At 32.5% G+C, this 16,605-nt stretch overlaps 3 protein-coding genes across 7 annotated transcripts; 1 reads left to right on the top strand and 2 right to left on the bottom strand.

The window, feature by feature from the left end:
• On the top strand, positions 1–4,413 carry LOC11411290 (protein SRG1). Of its 3 annotated transcripts, none has more exons than XM_003614541.3 (5): positions 1–246; positions 2,296–2,552; positions 2,632–2,879; positions 3,303–3,627; positions 3,932–4,413. In XM_003614541.3, exons 2-5 carry the CDS (start codon positions 2,322–2,324, stop codon positions 4,190–4,192), a joined length of 1,065 nt encoding a protein of 354 aa, XP_003614589.1. In that variant the 5' UTR covers positions 1–246; positions 2,296–2,321; the 3' UTR covers positions 4,193–4,413. The 3 variants fall into 3 exon arrangements, with proteins under 3 accessions (XP_003614589.1, XP_024640296.1, XP_024640297.1); XM_024784528.2 differs by having other exon boundaries at positions 2–246; positions 2,291–2,552; XM_024784529.2 differs by having other exon boundaries at positions 73–246; positions 2,291–2,552; positions 3,918–4,056.
• LOC11406059 (general transcription and DNA repair factor IIH subunit TFB5) lies at positions 3,270–10,137 on the bottom strand. 3 transcript variants are annotated; one of them, XR_005646353.1, is made up of 5 exons: positions 9,988–10,137; positions 9,249–9,426; positions 6,075–8,235; positions 4,741–4,803; positions 3,270–4,076 (listed from the first exon to the last, which is right to left on the bottom strand). XR_005646353.1 is itself a non-coding variant. In XM_003614540.4 (3 exons), exons 2-3 carry the CDS (start codon positions 9,281–9,283, stop codon positions 8,058–8,060), a joined length of 213 nt encoding a protein of 70 aa, XP_003614588.1. In that variant the 5' UTR covers positions 9,284–9,426; positions 9,988–10,137; the 3' UTR covers positions 7,785–8,057. The 3 variants fall into 3 exon arrangements, 2 of the variants coding, with proteins under 2 accessions (XP_003614588.1, XP_039690493.1); XM_003614540.4 differs by lacking the exons at positions 3,270–4,076; positions 4,741–4,803 and having other exon boundaries at positions 7,785–8,235; XM_039834559.1 differs by lacking the exons at positions 3,270–4,076; positions 4,741–4,803 and having other exon boundaries at positions 7,785–8,235; positions 9,249–9,438; positions 9,988–10,134.
• A 3,382-nt stretch (positions 10,138–13,519) lies between these two features.
• Positions 13,520–14,028, bottom strand: LOC11411289 (general transcription and DNA repair factor IIH subunit TFB5). Its single transcript, XM_024785279.2, has 2 exons — positions 13,925–14,028; positions 13,520–13,828 (listed from the first exon to the last, which is right to left on the bottom strand). The coding sequence occupies exons 1-2, from the start codon at positions 13,957–13,959 to the stop codon at positions 13,651–13,653; spliced, it is 213 nt and encodes a 70-aa protein (XP_024641047.1). The 5' UTR covers positions 13,960–14,028; the 3' UTR covers positions 13,520–13,650.
• Between the last annotated feature and the right edge of the window lie 2,577 nt (positions 14,029–16,605).

The raw sequence follows: 16,605 nt of genomic DNA, 5'->3' as shown, positions 1-16,605 counted from the left end.
CTTGCTAGCTATCAAACAATAATATGCATTTTTAATTGAGTTGGTGGCATTTCTGTTCTTTACACCGACGTTGAAGAAGTGTTCTTAATCTTTTTTTTTTAAGGAATAATCTCTCTTAATCATAACCAATAATAACTTCTTCACTTTCAAGTCACAATTGAATAGTTTCATTCAAGCATTTCACTTCATATAACATATATAGTGTTATCCCAAATCATCGTGCATTGCCATCTTAAGCTAATTAAGGTAAGAAATACTTCAATTTTCTGTTTTTTATGGGATATATACAGTTGTGATATATGAACTGATGGAGTTGAATTAAATATAAAACTCTAGTTGTTGAAGTTAACTATTAATGTTGTTTGGATTAGCTTATTTGAGTTTTATTTATGGATGAAGTTTATGAACTTCACACAACAAGTTATGACATTGTTCAAAAGCTTTTTTTTTTTTGGTTGAAAAAGTTGATTAAAAGCTGTTTTCAACTTATTTTCATGAGTTTTTTTTGTTTTTTAAGATAGCTTATTAAATAGTTAGTTTAGCTTATAAAAAAATTACCTATTTCATTTTTGCTGTAGAAAAGGTTTATACATAAGCACGCTGTAGAAAAGGTTTATACATAAGCACTTGTCATAATAAGTTGTTGTGTTATAAGGGGCAACAAAGTTATGTTCTTTTCAAAATGTGCTTATGAGGTTTGTGTTGGCAAAAACTTCTTTATTGTGTTAAAGTGTATAGCACTTTAGTACATCAGAGCTATTTATGGGCATGGCTTTACATTTTAAACACATCACAATCATTTTTGTGCATGATTTTCGAGTGATTATGATTAAAGTCAAACATTTTATCAAATTGATATGATGATTATGATTGAATTTATGAATCACATTGATATGGAATAATTTTGGCCTTTTAACATTTTCTATTCGTTTGGATTTTCTAAAGATTTAATTTAATGCATGTTGCTGCACTCATAGTTTTAAAAATCCGACCGAATCGACCAGTTGAACCGATCCGACCAGGAACCGGTGGGGTGATCGGTTTGAGTTGCTAAACGGATCGGTCATGTAATTAAACCGGCCTGAACCAGTGTGACTCGGCCAAACTCAGGGAAAACCGGTGAACTGGCGGGTTTGACAAACTGGACCAGTTTGATGTGTAGCTGAAATAAATTATATTAATTTTGCCAAAAAATTGACAGGGTGTTGAACCCACGTACCCCAGGTTGCATTGCAATTACTTGTTGTCCACTGCAACGTTAACTTCTTTTGTTTAAACATTGTTTCTTATAAATTATATATATTTATATATAATAACTGAATAGTTTTTTTTTTAAAAAGGAAACCAAGCACACTATTCTTTTTTTAAGGAATCAAGCACACTCTTATCATTTAAATATTATCGTTGGGCATCTCATATATTTTAGTAAACATTTTTTTACTTGATTACTATTATTTTTTAACACACTTTTGCTTTTTTAATATTTATTTGAATATGTATTATATCTCATAAAAAATATATGCTGATAAATTCAAGGGACATTTATCAAGTTGTTTTTATTTATGTCATAAAAATGTGCTTCTATTAAGTGTAATTTTTTTTATTTTTTTTATTTTTTAAGTTCAAAGTCATTCGGTTCAGTCTAATTTAACATAATTTTTTTATATATATATAAACCGAGTCATATAATCGAGACATCCGATTCAGTCATGCGGTTCGACCAATGACCCAGTGACTCAGTACCCTTACCGAGTCGATCACCGGTTCGAGTTTTAAAACTATGCATACACTTCCGTACATACAAGTATCGTTCGACAAATAGTGCGTCTCAATCAAATCTATTTTAGCAAAAAAAGTAGAGTAATTATTTAAATAGAAATTTTAACGAGTGCCCCGGGCACTCTTTAAGACCTTTAAATTATGAGAATTATTGTATTTAATGCATTGAAAATTGAAACAATTGACTTTTTTAGTGGATAATTTCTTTAATTAGAATGCTTAAAGAGTGCCCCGGGGGCACTCGTTAACAAGACCCTTATTTAAATTCAAAAGGTCATGCATATCAATGTCATGTCTCCTAGGTCGATGAATGTTGTGTTTACGAAGATTGATTTTGTCATCCAAAAAGGCCTAGGGGCGCATCTTATTGTCCGTTTGCCTTTTATTTATGTGTAAGCAATCTGAGATTGATTTAGCTAAATGCAATTGAATTTTTCTTCATTACTCTTCTATCATGTGTTGATGGATTTTGTAAGGAATTTGACTCTGTTAATGTATACATATTATCAAGCTAAGAAAGAGGATTCATCAATTGAAGTAAAATGTTCAAGTTTGGAAGCTCAATATTGGTGCCTTCTGTCCAAGAGCTTGCAAAGCAGCCCAACACAGAAATTCCAGAACAATATCTTCATCCAAATCAAGACCCTATTAATGTATCAAATACAACTTCCTTACAACAAGTACCAGTCATTGACCTAAGTAAACTGTTATCTGAAGATGCAACTGAGCTAGAGAAGCTTGATCAAGCATGTAAAGAATGGGGGTTCTTCCAGGTTTGAACTATAACTCCTCCTTTATTATACTCTAATTATTTTAACTTTGTAACATTTCTAAAATTCAAAATGATTACAGTTGATTAATCACGGAGTCGATCCTTTATTGGTGGAAAATGTGAAGATAGGTGTTCAAGAGTTCCTAAGTCTTCCATTGGAAGAGAAGAAGAAATTTTGGCAAAACCAAAACGATATTGAGGGGTTTGGTCAACTGTTTGTTTTATCTGAGAATCAAAAGTTAGAATGGGCAGATTTATTCTTCACTACGACTCTTCCATCCTATGCAAGGAACACCCGGTTATTTCCAAATATTCCTCAACCATTCAGGTTTTATATCTTGTTCTGACTCCATCTTTGTTCGCTAGCCACAATGTTGTCAATCGTCGATCGCGAAAAATAGATCTTTGTTCAAATTCTACAAAGCTTAACGATCGCGAAAAATAGATCTTTGTTCAAATTCTACAAAGCTTAACGATCGCGAAAAATAGATCTTTGTGTAAATTCTACAAAGCTTAATAGTGATGCTATATAGTCGCTATTTTACGATATTTTGCACTGAATACTGTATCACAGAACAATAGCGATTTGTTCAAATTTTACTATGCTGAATGCAGTAGTGCAACTATAGGCACGGTTTACAATATTGGCTAAGCATCAGTTTTCCTCTAAACTACAACAAAGATCGCTCTTTTACTTGAGTGAATATAAATGCATTACTCTATGTCTAACCAACTTTGTTTCATGTTGCAGAGATAATTTAGAAACCTATTGTTTAGAACTGAAAAATGTTTGCATCACAATCATCAAACATATGTCAAAAGCTCTTAAAGTTGAACCAAATGAACTGCTAGACTCAATTGATGATATAACTCAATCAATGAGGATGAATTACTATCCTCCTTGTCCCCAACCAGAAAATGTCATTGGACTCAATCCTCATTCTGATGCGGGTGCCTTAACCATCCTTCTACAAGCCAATGACATTGAAGGTCTCCAAATACGAAAAGATGGACAGTGGATTTCTGTTAAACCACTCACCGATGCTTTTGTCATAAATGTTGGAGACATTTTGGAGGTAATAGATAGAAAATTAGTCAATATCCTCTTATTATTTTACCCTTTAAGTGTTCTTATGAGTGTGTAAGAATCAAAACCAAATGCTATGCATGAAAATTTTACATTGAATTAGAAAAATTACTGCCACATGAACCTCTTAGTAGCAGAGGCAAAGTTAACACCTAAATTTGAATTTATAAAATGTCAAATACTTTTTAAGTGTCTAAACCGAGACCTCAAACTCTTTGTAAAATTGCCGAAATTACAATAGTATCGCGGAAATTAAAAATCACTTACCACTTTAATCAGTAATGGTTGTGCAGATACTAACCAATGGAATTTATCGAAGCATCGAACATCGAGCTACAATTAACTCAAAGAAAGAGAGGATTTCTATTGTAGCTTTCCACAGACCTCAAATGAGCACCGTTATAGGTCCAACACCAAGACTTGTTACCCCTGAAAGACCTGCATTGTTCAAAACACTTACCGTTGAAGATTACTACAAAGTAATATTTTCACGCCAGCTACAGGGGAAATCATGTCTTGATCTTATGAGAATTCAAAAAGATAATAGGAAGTGATAAAAGTATCATAGGACTATGTGGGTTATAACCGTGTTCTCTGAAAATAGTTAGCATATGTGGTGGCTAAGGTGCAACAATTCAATAGTGCTGAATTATAAAGATGGGAAATGTAATTTATATTCTCAGACTAAATGGATGATATGTAAATATTGGAAACAAATCATTACATATGTGTGGTGTTATATAAATATTTATGTTCTTGCATATTAGACTGTAAAGGTGTGTTTGATTTGGTGAAAAACAAGGATATGGTTTGACAGTTTTTTTTGTGCCCTCTTGATTTTTTTTAGGGGGGTCTTTTGAATTTAGAAACTGGTCATGGGCTATAGAAAGGAACCGGAAAAAACCAATTTGTTTTGTTCTTCACTAAACCATGACACAACTTTTTGTTACGAATTATCAATTATTTTTTTTTGACAAATCGAACTATCGAAAATATTAACCAAAAAACTCAATCCAAAACTTGTATCAGCACTTTCTTACCATGAAACGACAGGTGATAGAGATCAATTACAAAAACAAAGGGTGCATGCATAGGAAATTACCTTAATTTAAAACTGAAATCCTCCACAAACTAAATGCGTCTTTGTTAAAAACTGAACCATATCCTTAACCACAAAAAGAAACATCATCATTAACCATGTCCTTGGCATTTTTAACAATATGTAAACTTGAAAAGTGCGTTTTGGGTAACAATGGTATGGTTCTTTGAACAGATGAGCTAATTGTCAAACACCAACATTATATAATTCACTAAATGAATACTTAAATCACTAACTTTAGCGAATAGGAAAAACTACTTCCTGCACAGCTGAATAAAAAACTCAATTATATACTAAATAAATGTTAATGAACCTTCCATTAAAAACAAACATCCAAACTGAATAATCCTAGCATACTTTTGTTTCCAAGAGGCAGGTGAACACATGTCTAACCAAAAACAAGTAGTTGCTTCTCACATAATGTGGAATTGGGACATGAACCAAGTCGTGGAAATACTTATCCAAACATAATCTTGATGTATTTAGAGGCAAGCTAGTTGACAAGAAATAAAATCAAAACCTTGAGAAGAAGCTCGCCTAAGAGAGGAAACCACACGACTTAAACTTAAGTTGAATCTAGAAAGAAGCTAAAATCTCAAACTTGTATTCAAGACGATTGTAAGAAAGAACTGAAATACATTCAAGTATTCATTCTTGTGGATTCTAACTATTAGGCCAACGTAAATATGAAAACTGAACTGAAATACATTCAATATTGTGTGTAAAATCTCTCGATCAAATTCTGCTCCTAGCTATATTTTCTTCAAACTATCCTATTTTGGTGGTTGTTGTTGTGATCCTACTTTGGTTTCTAATTTGTGTATTTTGGTTTCTAATGACTTGACCCTTTATTTGTAAGCTTAACTTGGAAATATAACTTTTTGTAAACAGTTATGCACAAATATACAGATTTTCGTGAGATAATTGACAAAAATATGGCCTAAATTCTAACTACTGTGTACATGAGGACATAATTTGGCTTATCTAGCAAACTGTTTAATTGGATATGTAAAATTGGATGCACTCTGGTAGATTAAAACGTCTGATAGCATCATTGGTATTATTTGCAATTCCTCTGTGCTGCTTAGTGTATGAACTCAAGATAGGTTTAAGTTTTTCAACAAATTTGCTGAATGACTATGGTATGGACCTATCTTCACATTGGTTACTAGTCTACCGAAAATCTAATAAAATTGCTTGATTACAAGATCTGACAGATTGTCACAGGCTTGGTAATTAATTACTTTTGTGCATAAAAGTCATTTTTAAACCTATGTAGTTTTTAATGGAATAATAGAATGAGTCTGATGTGAATAAAGTATGATATACGTACATACCTGATAATATTTTAGCACGAGAAGATGCAACGGCCAGTTCTGTGATCAACATTTTATCATCAATTTCACTATTTCAGTACCAAATAAATCATGATCTAACTCAGAATCATTGCCAAATCTTTCCTCTGTAAGAGATGCATGTCTTAGGAAAACAAAGTATTAACTAACATAATTGCCTTATACTAAAAATAAGAGGAATAATCTTGGACTTTCAAAAAAAGAGACAATTATAATCTAAGCTTCAAGCAGTATAAGCAAAGTAAATGATCAATAAAAATGTAAAGGAAAGAAAAAAAAAACATGTTCATGCGACCTTATAAAAAACGAAAGACGCTGCCTAGGGATTGTCTAATGGAAGACGAGGTATGGATCCCATTTGAAATCTGGGATGCTCATAAAATGTAAAGGACCGAATGAAACACATAAAATGCCATGCCCTTGAAGAATTAAATGTTCAATTCATGTTGTTATAACTATGTACACCAGCGAAAAACACAAGTTATCCATTTTAATAAACTTTTGACTTTTTTTTCCCTTCCAAAACCTTTATAATAAGTCACCCCAAGCTGCTAGATTCACTTTGTAAGTATCTTCCATGAACACAACACCATATTGAAAAGTAACTTACAATCAAAGGGGCAACTAAAATCCTATATCAGTTAACAAACTAAGTTATATCAATAGAAGATAGAAATCATATCTGGTAAAGACCTTTTACAAGGCAATATTACACAATAATTATTTATCCTATTTCTATCTAGCATTTGGATGCACAGCAGCATAGAGAGAATAAAACAATCATAACAATAAATAGCTTAAAATTTGGAATGACGGAGAAAACAAAATTTTATGTAAAGGAATTTATATAGATAAGCGAATTACTCTCGCTGACAAGCTGTTAAAGCATGTTGTCGATTTCCTGGACATGATTCACTTTGTAAAGTATCTTCTATGAACACAATACCATGTTGAACAGTAGTTTACAATCAAGTCGGCTCTCAGAAATTAACCATAATAGCTGAAATGCATAAAACTAGAATTCTAGAAGACACTCTTTAATTAGTTAGCCTCTCTTTCCGATCGTTTTAACTACCAAAACTTCTCTATTTACATTCCTCTACCATTTCATCTCCTGCCAGGAAATGCCTGAGACAGTCTTGACAAGCAACACAACTTCACAGCGACAGATTTAACACAAAAAGGAAGTGATACAAAATGGCAATAGAATCATTGTTCAATGAATTGGAGTATATCAACTCATGATAAACAAAGATGCTGTCAACTTGCAAACTTCTATAAAATTAAATAGCAGAAAGGCTTTATTTTTAATAATCTGTCAAGAAATTAGAGCTATCAGAAGAGAAAGTAGACATTAACTGCTTTATATATGTGTTAAGTCTATGATTCCACCAAAATAACTTGTCCCTTTTTTTTCGACTTCAACTGTACATACACATTACAATGTACACACAGTGAAAGAACACAATTTATGACTATAAAATCTAACAATATTTGAATGTGTGTTGGGAACAGTGTGTTGATAACACTTCTCATAATAAATAAACTCTGCTAGCAATACACTCTTCTCGATACACACATTCTAATTGGTTGAAATTCAAATGAGCCACATTAAATTTATACGGGGGCCTACATGATTTAGTGGGATCAATTTCAATACAGTATACTAAAATGTCACACAACACAACAAAGTCCACCAAATTTTATGGATTCCAAAAATTGGCAAAATATGGTGCTTATTTAGCAACTTGACCATGCTAATAAAGCACCAGTTCCTCGTCAATTTAATCAAAATAGCTGTATTATGTGTCTATAGAACTTTTCAAACGGCGAATCACTCTCAACATCAATGGAAGAGTGTATTCATACATATAATAGAACTAAAACATAATTAACAACTAACATCACATATATTCCAAAGATGAAATTCAGCAGATACAAGAACCATATAGTCCTGAGATTGAATCAAGAAGGTTTGACGTATGTGTTGTCCTCTCGGAACTTTGCAATTTGACTTCGAATCATTTGCTCGACATGGGGTTGAACAAACATGTGTGTACTATCCAATATATGTATTATGAATTTGTCAGATGCAGGCAGTGAAGCATTCATATTGACGATATATTGAGCCATAGGTATATCACTGCACAACCAACAAAAGGAATACAAAGTTCAAAGAACAAAAAAAAAAAAATATAGCATGATGCCTACTACCACTAATTTTTTATGTGGAAGAAATCGTCGCAGCTGTTTACATATTCAATTTTCAATATAAAAAATTAAGAAATTGTGAACCAAAAAGGAAGAAACCATTACTCTTGTCTCTCCAATAAAGAATGAAAGGTTAATCAGTACTTCAATTATTTATTTATTTTATAAAACAACTCCAAGATGTTTTGAAATTCACTATTCAACAAAGCCGTAGTCATTTATTCCTTCAAAATCATAAAAGAAAATGAGAATAACAATGCAACATTAATGGAAGGTATATTGAAGACCAAATTAATTGTAAAAAATAATTCAGCGCAACTTCTGTTAGTAATTTGATGGACCAAACTGACTAATGAAAGCTATATTTTAGACCAAACTGACTGTAAAAAAAAACATTCAAGATCATACCAACTAACGAGAGACACAGTCAAGAATATTGTTGTAATTTAGGTTAACTAAGTGATAACGGTTTGGACCTTTGGGTGTGCATCTCTCAAGGTCTCGTGTTCGATTCCCCAGTTGCCAATTTCGATGGTTGGTCCATAGCTCAAACTTTAAATGGGCCCCGCAAGTGGACGGTGAGATTGGACCCCTCGGATTAGTAGGTCCTTAGACCGGATATCGAGTTAAAACTTAAAAAAAAGTGATAACTATTTACACATTTGATGACAATCTTTTATTTTAATTGAAAACTTAGTACCAGGTCCAAGGATTGGAGACCGATCCCAGTTCAATTCATGTATGAACTGACCAAACATAAGAATGGTTAACACCAAAAGTATTTGAACATAAAACTTATAGAGGAGCACAATCCAAGATGACAAGCCGACACCACATTCGGGGTTATTTGAGGACTAAAATTACTAACTAATTTTTTAAATGAATTGGATTAAAAATGCTATGAAGAAATGAAAGGAAAAGAGAGAGTGTGTTACGATTACGAACCAGGAAATGAAGACGCCTTTAGTTGCATTGACCATGATGGATGATGTCTGGAAAGAAAGACAAGTTTGTGAATGGAGTCCGTGAGAAGCTCTGCTGCGACGCAATTCCTTTTTAAGCGGCTGTTATCGCTATTATTCCGGCTAGTTAGAGATCAGATCAGTGCCACTCTTACTTGTTTCTGAATCACAATCTTAGGAATATTATTCTTTGGAACATAACAATTATCAGGAGTTTTATTTTTAAAAGCAATGATTATCTAGACAATTGATATTGGTGTGTCTCTATGAAGCACGGATACGGACACGGACTCCGGACACGACACGGACACCGACACTCTCTGACATCGTTAATCATTTGAGAAAATCACATAATTCAGTGTAATTATAGGTGTCGATGTTGTATCGGACACGACATGTGTCCGACATTGGGACACGCCTAATCCGAGGAGTGTCCGAGCTTCATCTGTGGCTAAAATTTCAAATAAACTACGAACTAAGTTATACGTTTACAATGAAAACCATTAACCATGTTTGCTGATTAAAAATTCACTATGCCAAAAGTTCAAACTTTAATTGAACATGAAATCCGGCAATAGTTAAAAGGGGAACCTTGCAACGTAGCTATATCCAATTACTACATAGAATTCCCAAATTCGTTCATAAAATTCTCAAACTTCAGTTTCTAAAATACCCAAATTCCATTTCCAATTATCAATTTTGAAACCTTGAAACAAACTTACCTTAGAGTGAGTGACAATTGTGAGAGAGAGAGCTGAGTCGATTTCAATTAGCAAGAGAGTGAGAAGAAAAGGTGGTAATGAACTCAGTTGAATGGAGGGGAGCTGAGTCGATTTCCATTTGACATTTATTTAATTATTATTATTATTATTAAGAAGACCGAGCCGTGAAGAGTGGAGTTTAATTAATACAACCAATAATTTTAAATTAACCAAATCATAATTTCTCTAAAAAAAAAAAAAACCTCATTAAATCGTTCTTGTCTATTTGTTTTTACCATTCAATTTTTTTTAATCGTGTTGCAAAAAAAATAATACTTAATCCATGTACATATAATATTTGTCTTATGTTACTTTATTTTATGAGTAAAAAATATTAATTTATTTTATTTAATAGGTACCATCACACTCAAATATTTTTATAGAAGGAATCATTCGACTCAATAATAAAGATAAACCATCGAACAAGTTTTTCATAGAGATCGAGTCATTATGCCGAGTCATCTGGTTTAATACGGTTCAGTCATGCGGTTCAACCAATGACCCAATGGTTCGACCAATGACTCAGTGACCCAGTACTTTGACCGAGTCGATGTCCGATCCGATTTTTAAAACTATGCGCGTACGTGTCTCGTTTCATTTAAAAAAAATAAAAATCGGGCAATAATCTAGTTTGACTATAGCACACAATGCCCTACGGTAGGTCCACCACCGCAAAATCCTACACCACTTTCGGGGTTACATGGAGACGAAAATTTTCATTGAGTTTTAGTTTTTCAAAAGTTTTCAATCATCATTTTTTTTATTAATGCTTTTAAACCAACTTTTGTGTAACTTTATCATTGCTTTTAAACCGACTCATATGTAACTTTTATATTTTTGAATGAAAATTTTTAAGAATATTTTTTCGCTCAAAAGAACTAGCTCACTGATTGACAATTTAGGCAAGTGTATCAAATGATTATCAAATAATAAAGTGATAAGTAGAGTATTGTATCCTAAGGATTGTCGTTTCAACTAGGCAATTCACGTTACTTATTTAAAACAAAAAATAAAAATAGATAAAATAATTATATAAAGTAAATGGGGGAAGTTGGTGCAATTTGATATTGTTGCTTAGAGCGAAAGTTTAGAAGTAACCTGTTTTTAAATGCAGAATGTTAGCGGTGGTTAGGATCTTTGAATCTTCTCTATCTATTTGTTGGGAATTAAATATCACTTAAATTATTCAGAGATTAGTTAAATAGTACCTATCCGAGTTGATGAGTTTGTGGGGTTTTATCCCCTCTAACTGCTGAGTTGCACCTAATTCACATGTGGGTTAAGGTGTTATATGGTCGTAGGATCGTCAATCCTAAAATGATTATGTACGCCTTTACTAGCTTGTAATGTGGGGTCTTACTCTCTCAGAGGTAATTAAAACATATATTTAAATAAGAGTTTCTTAATTTATCCTAAATGTTCCCTAACCTATGAATCTTAGAAGTTCACCAACTCACTCTTTAGGGATGAAAATGGTAAAATTATTATGGTAGGTGGATTAGGTCATCAATTGTTTGCCTAATTCTAAGTTCATTCATTGTTTTCTTAGGAATTTCAATTTCACTATTTAGGGTGGATTCTCAACCGTTATCTTAGGTACTTCCTAATTCGAGTAAGTATTCACTGTTATGTTAGATATTTCACCATCATAATTAAAGTGATTAGTTACCGTTATCTTAGGTATGCCCTAATCCAGATGAAAACATTAAATATTTAGTATCATAAAATTAAATATGGCTCATAAAATAACTGAATAAAAAGAATTTAATTAAATAGATCCAACAAATAAAACATAGGTTCATCTTAGAACTTACCTAATAAGGTTTAGTTACTCATGGTAACTAAAGACAAATTACAAAAGAAATAAAACATACCCTAGAGACCATGGATGAGGAGAGAGACTTCTTCTTTGAAGCTCCTAGTACTTGTCTTCCTCTTGAACCTCTTCGTTCTAAATTATCAACTGTGAATGAGAGCGTGTTGAGCATACTTTGCCACGCATCGTGAGAGTGTAGTCAACATTCCGTTCAACGTTTGTATGCATTTTTTTGAAGTGGAAGTTGGGTACTCAACATTTATCTGGGTTTGCCACTATCCCTCGTTTTGCTCGGTAAAAATCTTAGAACTTCCCTACTCGAAGTACGAATGTGAGTCTCTTATATTTTCGAGTTTGCTCCAAGACTTTTTTATGCACAAGTGCTTATTACTAGACAAATTTGTTTTGTATACATTAAACAAGCTCAATTATGCACAAAGACCTTCAATGAAAAATCACATGATGCAAAGGGTACGTAATTTAGAGGATCTATTAGAAGAATCCTATTTAGTAAACGTACGTAACATAATTAATATGTATAGATAGATAGATAATGTTTTTACTTGAGTGTCTGAAAGAGATGGATATGGATGCAGCCTGTGTTTGGCAAAGGGAAAATGTAAAACTAAAGTATTAACATACATAATAGCCTTTACTAAAAATAAGGGGAATAGCATGTCTTTTGAAAATTGAGAAAGTTATAATCTAAGTAATGTAGCTAGAAATCTAAACTTAAAACCTGCATAAACAAACTAAAAATGATCAATAAAAATGAATAACAAAAAATTGCTTGAGACCATATATACAAGAAAAACCAGAAAAATAAGAAGATGCTGCCATTATTATTATACCAGAAAAACATGTGACTATACATGAAAAACCATATCATACAATTGTGAAACAAATGATATTAAAGCTGATGACTCTAAACCAAAGTAAGGTAAACCGAACAAATGCTCATTTTTCCCCATGAATAATGTTTTGAAGTTTCATGTCGAAAAGATTATCAAATGGGAAAAGAGGTTTGGATCCTATTTGAAAACCAGGATGAATATATACAGTCTCATAGTGTTCATCTAGCCATAGCCAGTAGAAGTAATGACAGGCACAAAAGAAGATCAAATGAACCGCATAAAATGACTTGCCTTTCAAGAGTTCAAACTTCATGTAATAATCTTTACTTGGAAAAAATACATCATATATAGATAGAAACTAACTCTTGCTGACAAGCTGTTAAGTGGTGTTGTCAACTTTCCAGACATGATTCACTTTGTAACTATGAAGCTATGGACAAGAACACCGGACATGACGTCGACATTGACACACCGACATGCTAATAATTTGAGAAAATCATATAATTTAATGTAATTATATGTGTCGGTGTTGGACACGACACATGTCTGACACCGGGACATCTGATCTGAGGAGTGTCTTCTATGAATACTATAGTTTACAATCAAGTAAGTCGGGTCTGAAAAATTAATCATAACAACTGAGATGACAAACTAGAAAACACTTTCAATTTGGTTAGCATCTCTTTCGAATAGTTTCTCTATTTACATTCTTTACCATATCATCTCTCTCTGCCAAGAAATGCTTAACCATCTTGACAAGCAACGCACAACTTCACTGTGGCATATTTAACACAAAATGGAAGAGATACAAAATGACAATAACTTCTTGTGTAAGGTACAGCGCACCACATAATCAATCATTTTTCAAATGGCGAATCACTCTCAATGTAAAAGGAAGAGTGTTTTCATACATATAATAGAACAGAAATAAAATTAAAAACTAATATAAATGAATCAAGAAGGTTTGACATATGTGTTGTCCTCTCGAAACTTAGCAATTTGACTTCGAATCATTTGCTCGACATGGGGTTGAACAAACATGTGAGTACTATCCAATATATGTATTATGAATTTGTCGGATGTAGGGAATGAAGCATTCATTTTAATGATAAATTGAGCCATTGGTATGTCACTGCACAATCAACAAAACTCAATGAATCAATGGAAAAACAGTTATTAAAAAAGTATTGTAGAGAATTGATTCCAACAAAAAAAGCAACGAACAAACCAGGAAATAAAGACGCCTTTGGTTGCATTCACCATGATATGATGATCGCGATTCGGAATAGAGATCTGCTATGCCGCGGCGGATGTCGTGCCAAACCAAACAATTGCTGATTTTTATTTTTTGATAATTTATTTATAGAATTAACAAAGTAAAAAGACGTGTCTTGTTTTTTTATTTTAAGTAAAAAAAAACGGTTATTTCTGCATTGCACTCGTGTGAGTCAATGTGATGACATTGACTAATTCAATGGTGACACAGGTAAAAAAAAAAAAAAAAGTTTAATTGCACTTTTTCCCTTATCTTTTGTTAATTGTGCGATTTTGCACCCTCTTTTTTTTTTTTTTAGTGATTTTGCACACCATCTTTTTGCCCCCTTTCTGGTTAGATGGACGTGCTTGTGTTTAATTGCAATTTTGCCCCCTATCTTTTAGCCAATTGTGCGATTTTGCATCTTTTTTTTTTTTTTATGTGCGATTTTGCACCCATCTTTTGCCATCTTTCCCCTCTTTTAATGATGATTTTGAGCAAAACACATTTGACAAAAAAATGGGGTGCAAAATCTCTCAAAAAAAAAATGGTGGGTGCAAAATCGCACAATTAGCAAAAGATAAGGGGAAAAATGCAATTAAGCCAAAAAAAATTCAACATAAAGAGATCTGAAAGAGAGCAAAAATAGTAATTGTTTTTAAGGAAGAGAGAAAAAATAGTCGAATTGACATATGTCACGTTGGCATTGACAAGTATTATGTGACATTCATGCCTTTATGATACACAAATGGAGTCCGTTAGTTATAGAGTAAATAAGCAAATGCTCCATCTGGCCCTTATTATAAGAGAAGAAAACAAAAAACATAAAAACCAATGAGGTTATTAATAGTTGTTATCTTTTTATTGTTTTGGCAAATATGTCCTCATAAAAATTTGCGTTAGATTAAATGCATCCACTAATATTAAAAAGACAAAATTTAAAGTGAGGGTAAAAAAGTCCTATAAAATTTGTGACTTTTTCTTATAAATAGGACCAAAAAATTCTTTTGTAGTAAGGACCGGAGGGAGTACCTTTGAAATTTGAAAAAAGGCAAAAAAATCTTTCTTGAAATCGTTAAATGTTAAGCAACTTATCTTCTTTAAGTTTGTTTTCTTCATACGTACTTGACATTTAACTGTCTACGTGATTTTGATACGTGGTATGAAATGTCATGTCACACATAGGGAATTTGCTTAGTTTTTTTTATAAATCCGGATTTTTTTAAAGATTACGAGCAAATTCCCTCTTGAAATTGTATACTTATATGCAAAATGACCCTTGACATTAATCAAGTAAATTTGTCCATGTAACAACAATTTTTCTTGTGCTCTCTGTTAGCCTGTAATTTCGACAGACTCAATTAATGCAGTCAATGAGAGTTGACTTTTGTTCTTTCAAGAATTAAAAGATGTTATTTTTTAACATGAATACTTCGACATGGACTTAAAAGATGTTATGTGAAAAATCAACCTTGGACTTTATATTTTAATGAGTCTAGCCATAAAAAATGTACTGGAGTTGGTATTTTTATAATTTCTCCATTGAATATGCCAACAAATTTCAAGTATAAAATCATTGGCTGTTCCTTCAATAATGAGGCTGAATATGAAGCCTTAATGGGATTATAGATGCTGCTAGGACTGAGGGCAAAGAATGTTGTGATAAAGGGAGATTCAGAATTGGTGGTGAAACAACTAACAAAGGAATACAAGTGCATAAGTGAGAATTTGATTTTTTATTTTGTTTCTGCTAATGCTTTGTTAAATAATTTTGAATCTGTCAATATTCAACATGTGCCACAAATTGAGAATCAAGTGGCAAATGATTTGGCACAAGTAGCTTCATGATATAAAGTTTATAAATAGAAACTTCAGGAATTGATTGAGATTAAGGATAAATTGGTTCCTATTGAATGCCCTTCGACAAAATTGTCAATGCCAAAACTTGTGGGGGCAGAAGGAGAAGAATTAGATTCTAATGAGCCATATTCTTATCCTGAAATTTTTGAAATTTTCGCCATTAACAATTTGTCAAAGCGATTTGATTTCGACAATAGAGTATTTAAATTAAAAGGCAAATATTTGGAAAAGTATAAGCCTGTTGTGCGGAAGGTTATAATGGCACGAGAATAATTTCGTCAGAAAATAAAATTTGGCATTTGTGAACCAAAATAATGCTAGAGAAGGTAATTTTCATAGTCAGGACATTGTAAAAATATTGCAGAAACTGAAACAATGTTATGTTACAAACTTTCATAACAACCTTAAACAAAGCAATAAACTATCTAGTTGAACAGAAGTTTAAAACAGAAAGTTTTGCTTTAGAGCTTCGTAAGCTGCTTCGACATGCTCCAACTTTGTGTTGATGAGAAATTTAGATGTCACTAATGCAACAATTTCCTTTTCAAATGTGGCAGCTTTCTCGAGGTGTTGAAGCACAACTTCTGCTTTCGAATTCAATTGGGCTATGGCTGAAGTTGAGCTTGAATTCCTTATCTCGGCTTGACTTTCTTGCCTTCATAAAAAAAAAATTGCAGTTGTTTAATCTAATCTTCCTATAAAGGGGATGTTCATCTCTAAATCATCCAATTCATCTTCTTCATTTTTGGCTGTTTTTTCTAGAGCAAATGCTTCAGACTTCAAGGTTTCAACGT

This window comes from Medicago truncatula, chromosome 5 (assembly GCF_003473485.1).
Source record: "Medicago truncatula cultivar Jemalong A17 chromosome 5, MtrunA17r5.0-ANR, whole genome shotgun sequence".
Lineage (NCBI taxonomy): Eukaryota > Viridiplantae > Streptophyta > Magnoliopsida > Fabales > Fabaceae > Medicago > Medicago truncatula.
The sequence above is the reverse complement of the archived record's forward strand: the minus strand, read 5'-3'. Positions and strand labels throughout refer to the sequence as shown.

Excerpts from the sequence above, each read along its gene's own strand:
- LOC11406059 (XM_003614540.4), bottom strand. The coding sequence starts at position 9,283 with ATGGTCAATGCAACTAAAGGCGTCTTCATTTCCTG. Across the intron at positions 8,236-9,248 it reads AAAGGCGTCTTCATTTCCTG|TGATATACCTATGGCTCAAT; the intron begins GTTCGTAATCGT and ends TTGGTTGTGCAG.
- LOC11411290 (XM_003614541.3), top strand. The coding sequence starts at position 2,322 with ATGTTCAAGTTTGGAAGCTCAATATTGGTGCCTTCTGTCCAAGAGCTT. Across the intron at positions 2,553-2,631 it reads AAGAATGGGGGTTCTTCCAG|TTGATTAATCACGGAGTCGA; the intron begins GTTTGAACTATA and ends AAATGATTACAG. Across the intron at positions 3,628-3,931 it reads ATGTTGGAGACATTTTGGAG|ATACTAACCAATGGAATTTA; the intron begins GTAATAGATAGA and ends ATGGTTGTGCAG.
- LOC11411289 (XM_024785279.2), bottom strand. The coding sequence starts at position 13,959 with ATGGTGAATGCAACCAAAGGCGTCTTTATTTCCTG. Across the intron at positions 13,829-13,924 it reads AAAGGCGTCTTTATTTCCTG|TGACATACCAATGGCTCAAT; the intron begins GTTTGTTCGTTG and ends TTGATTGTGCAG.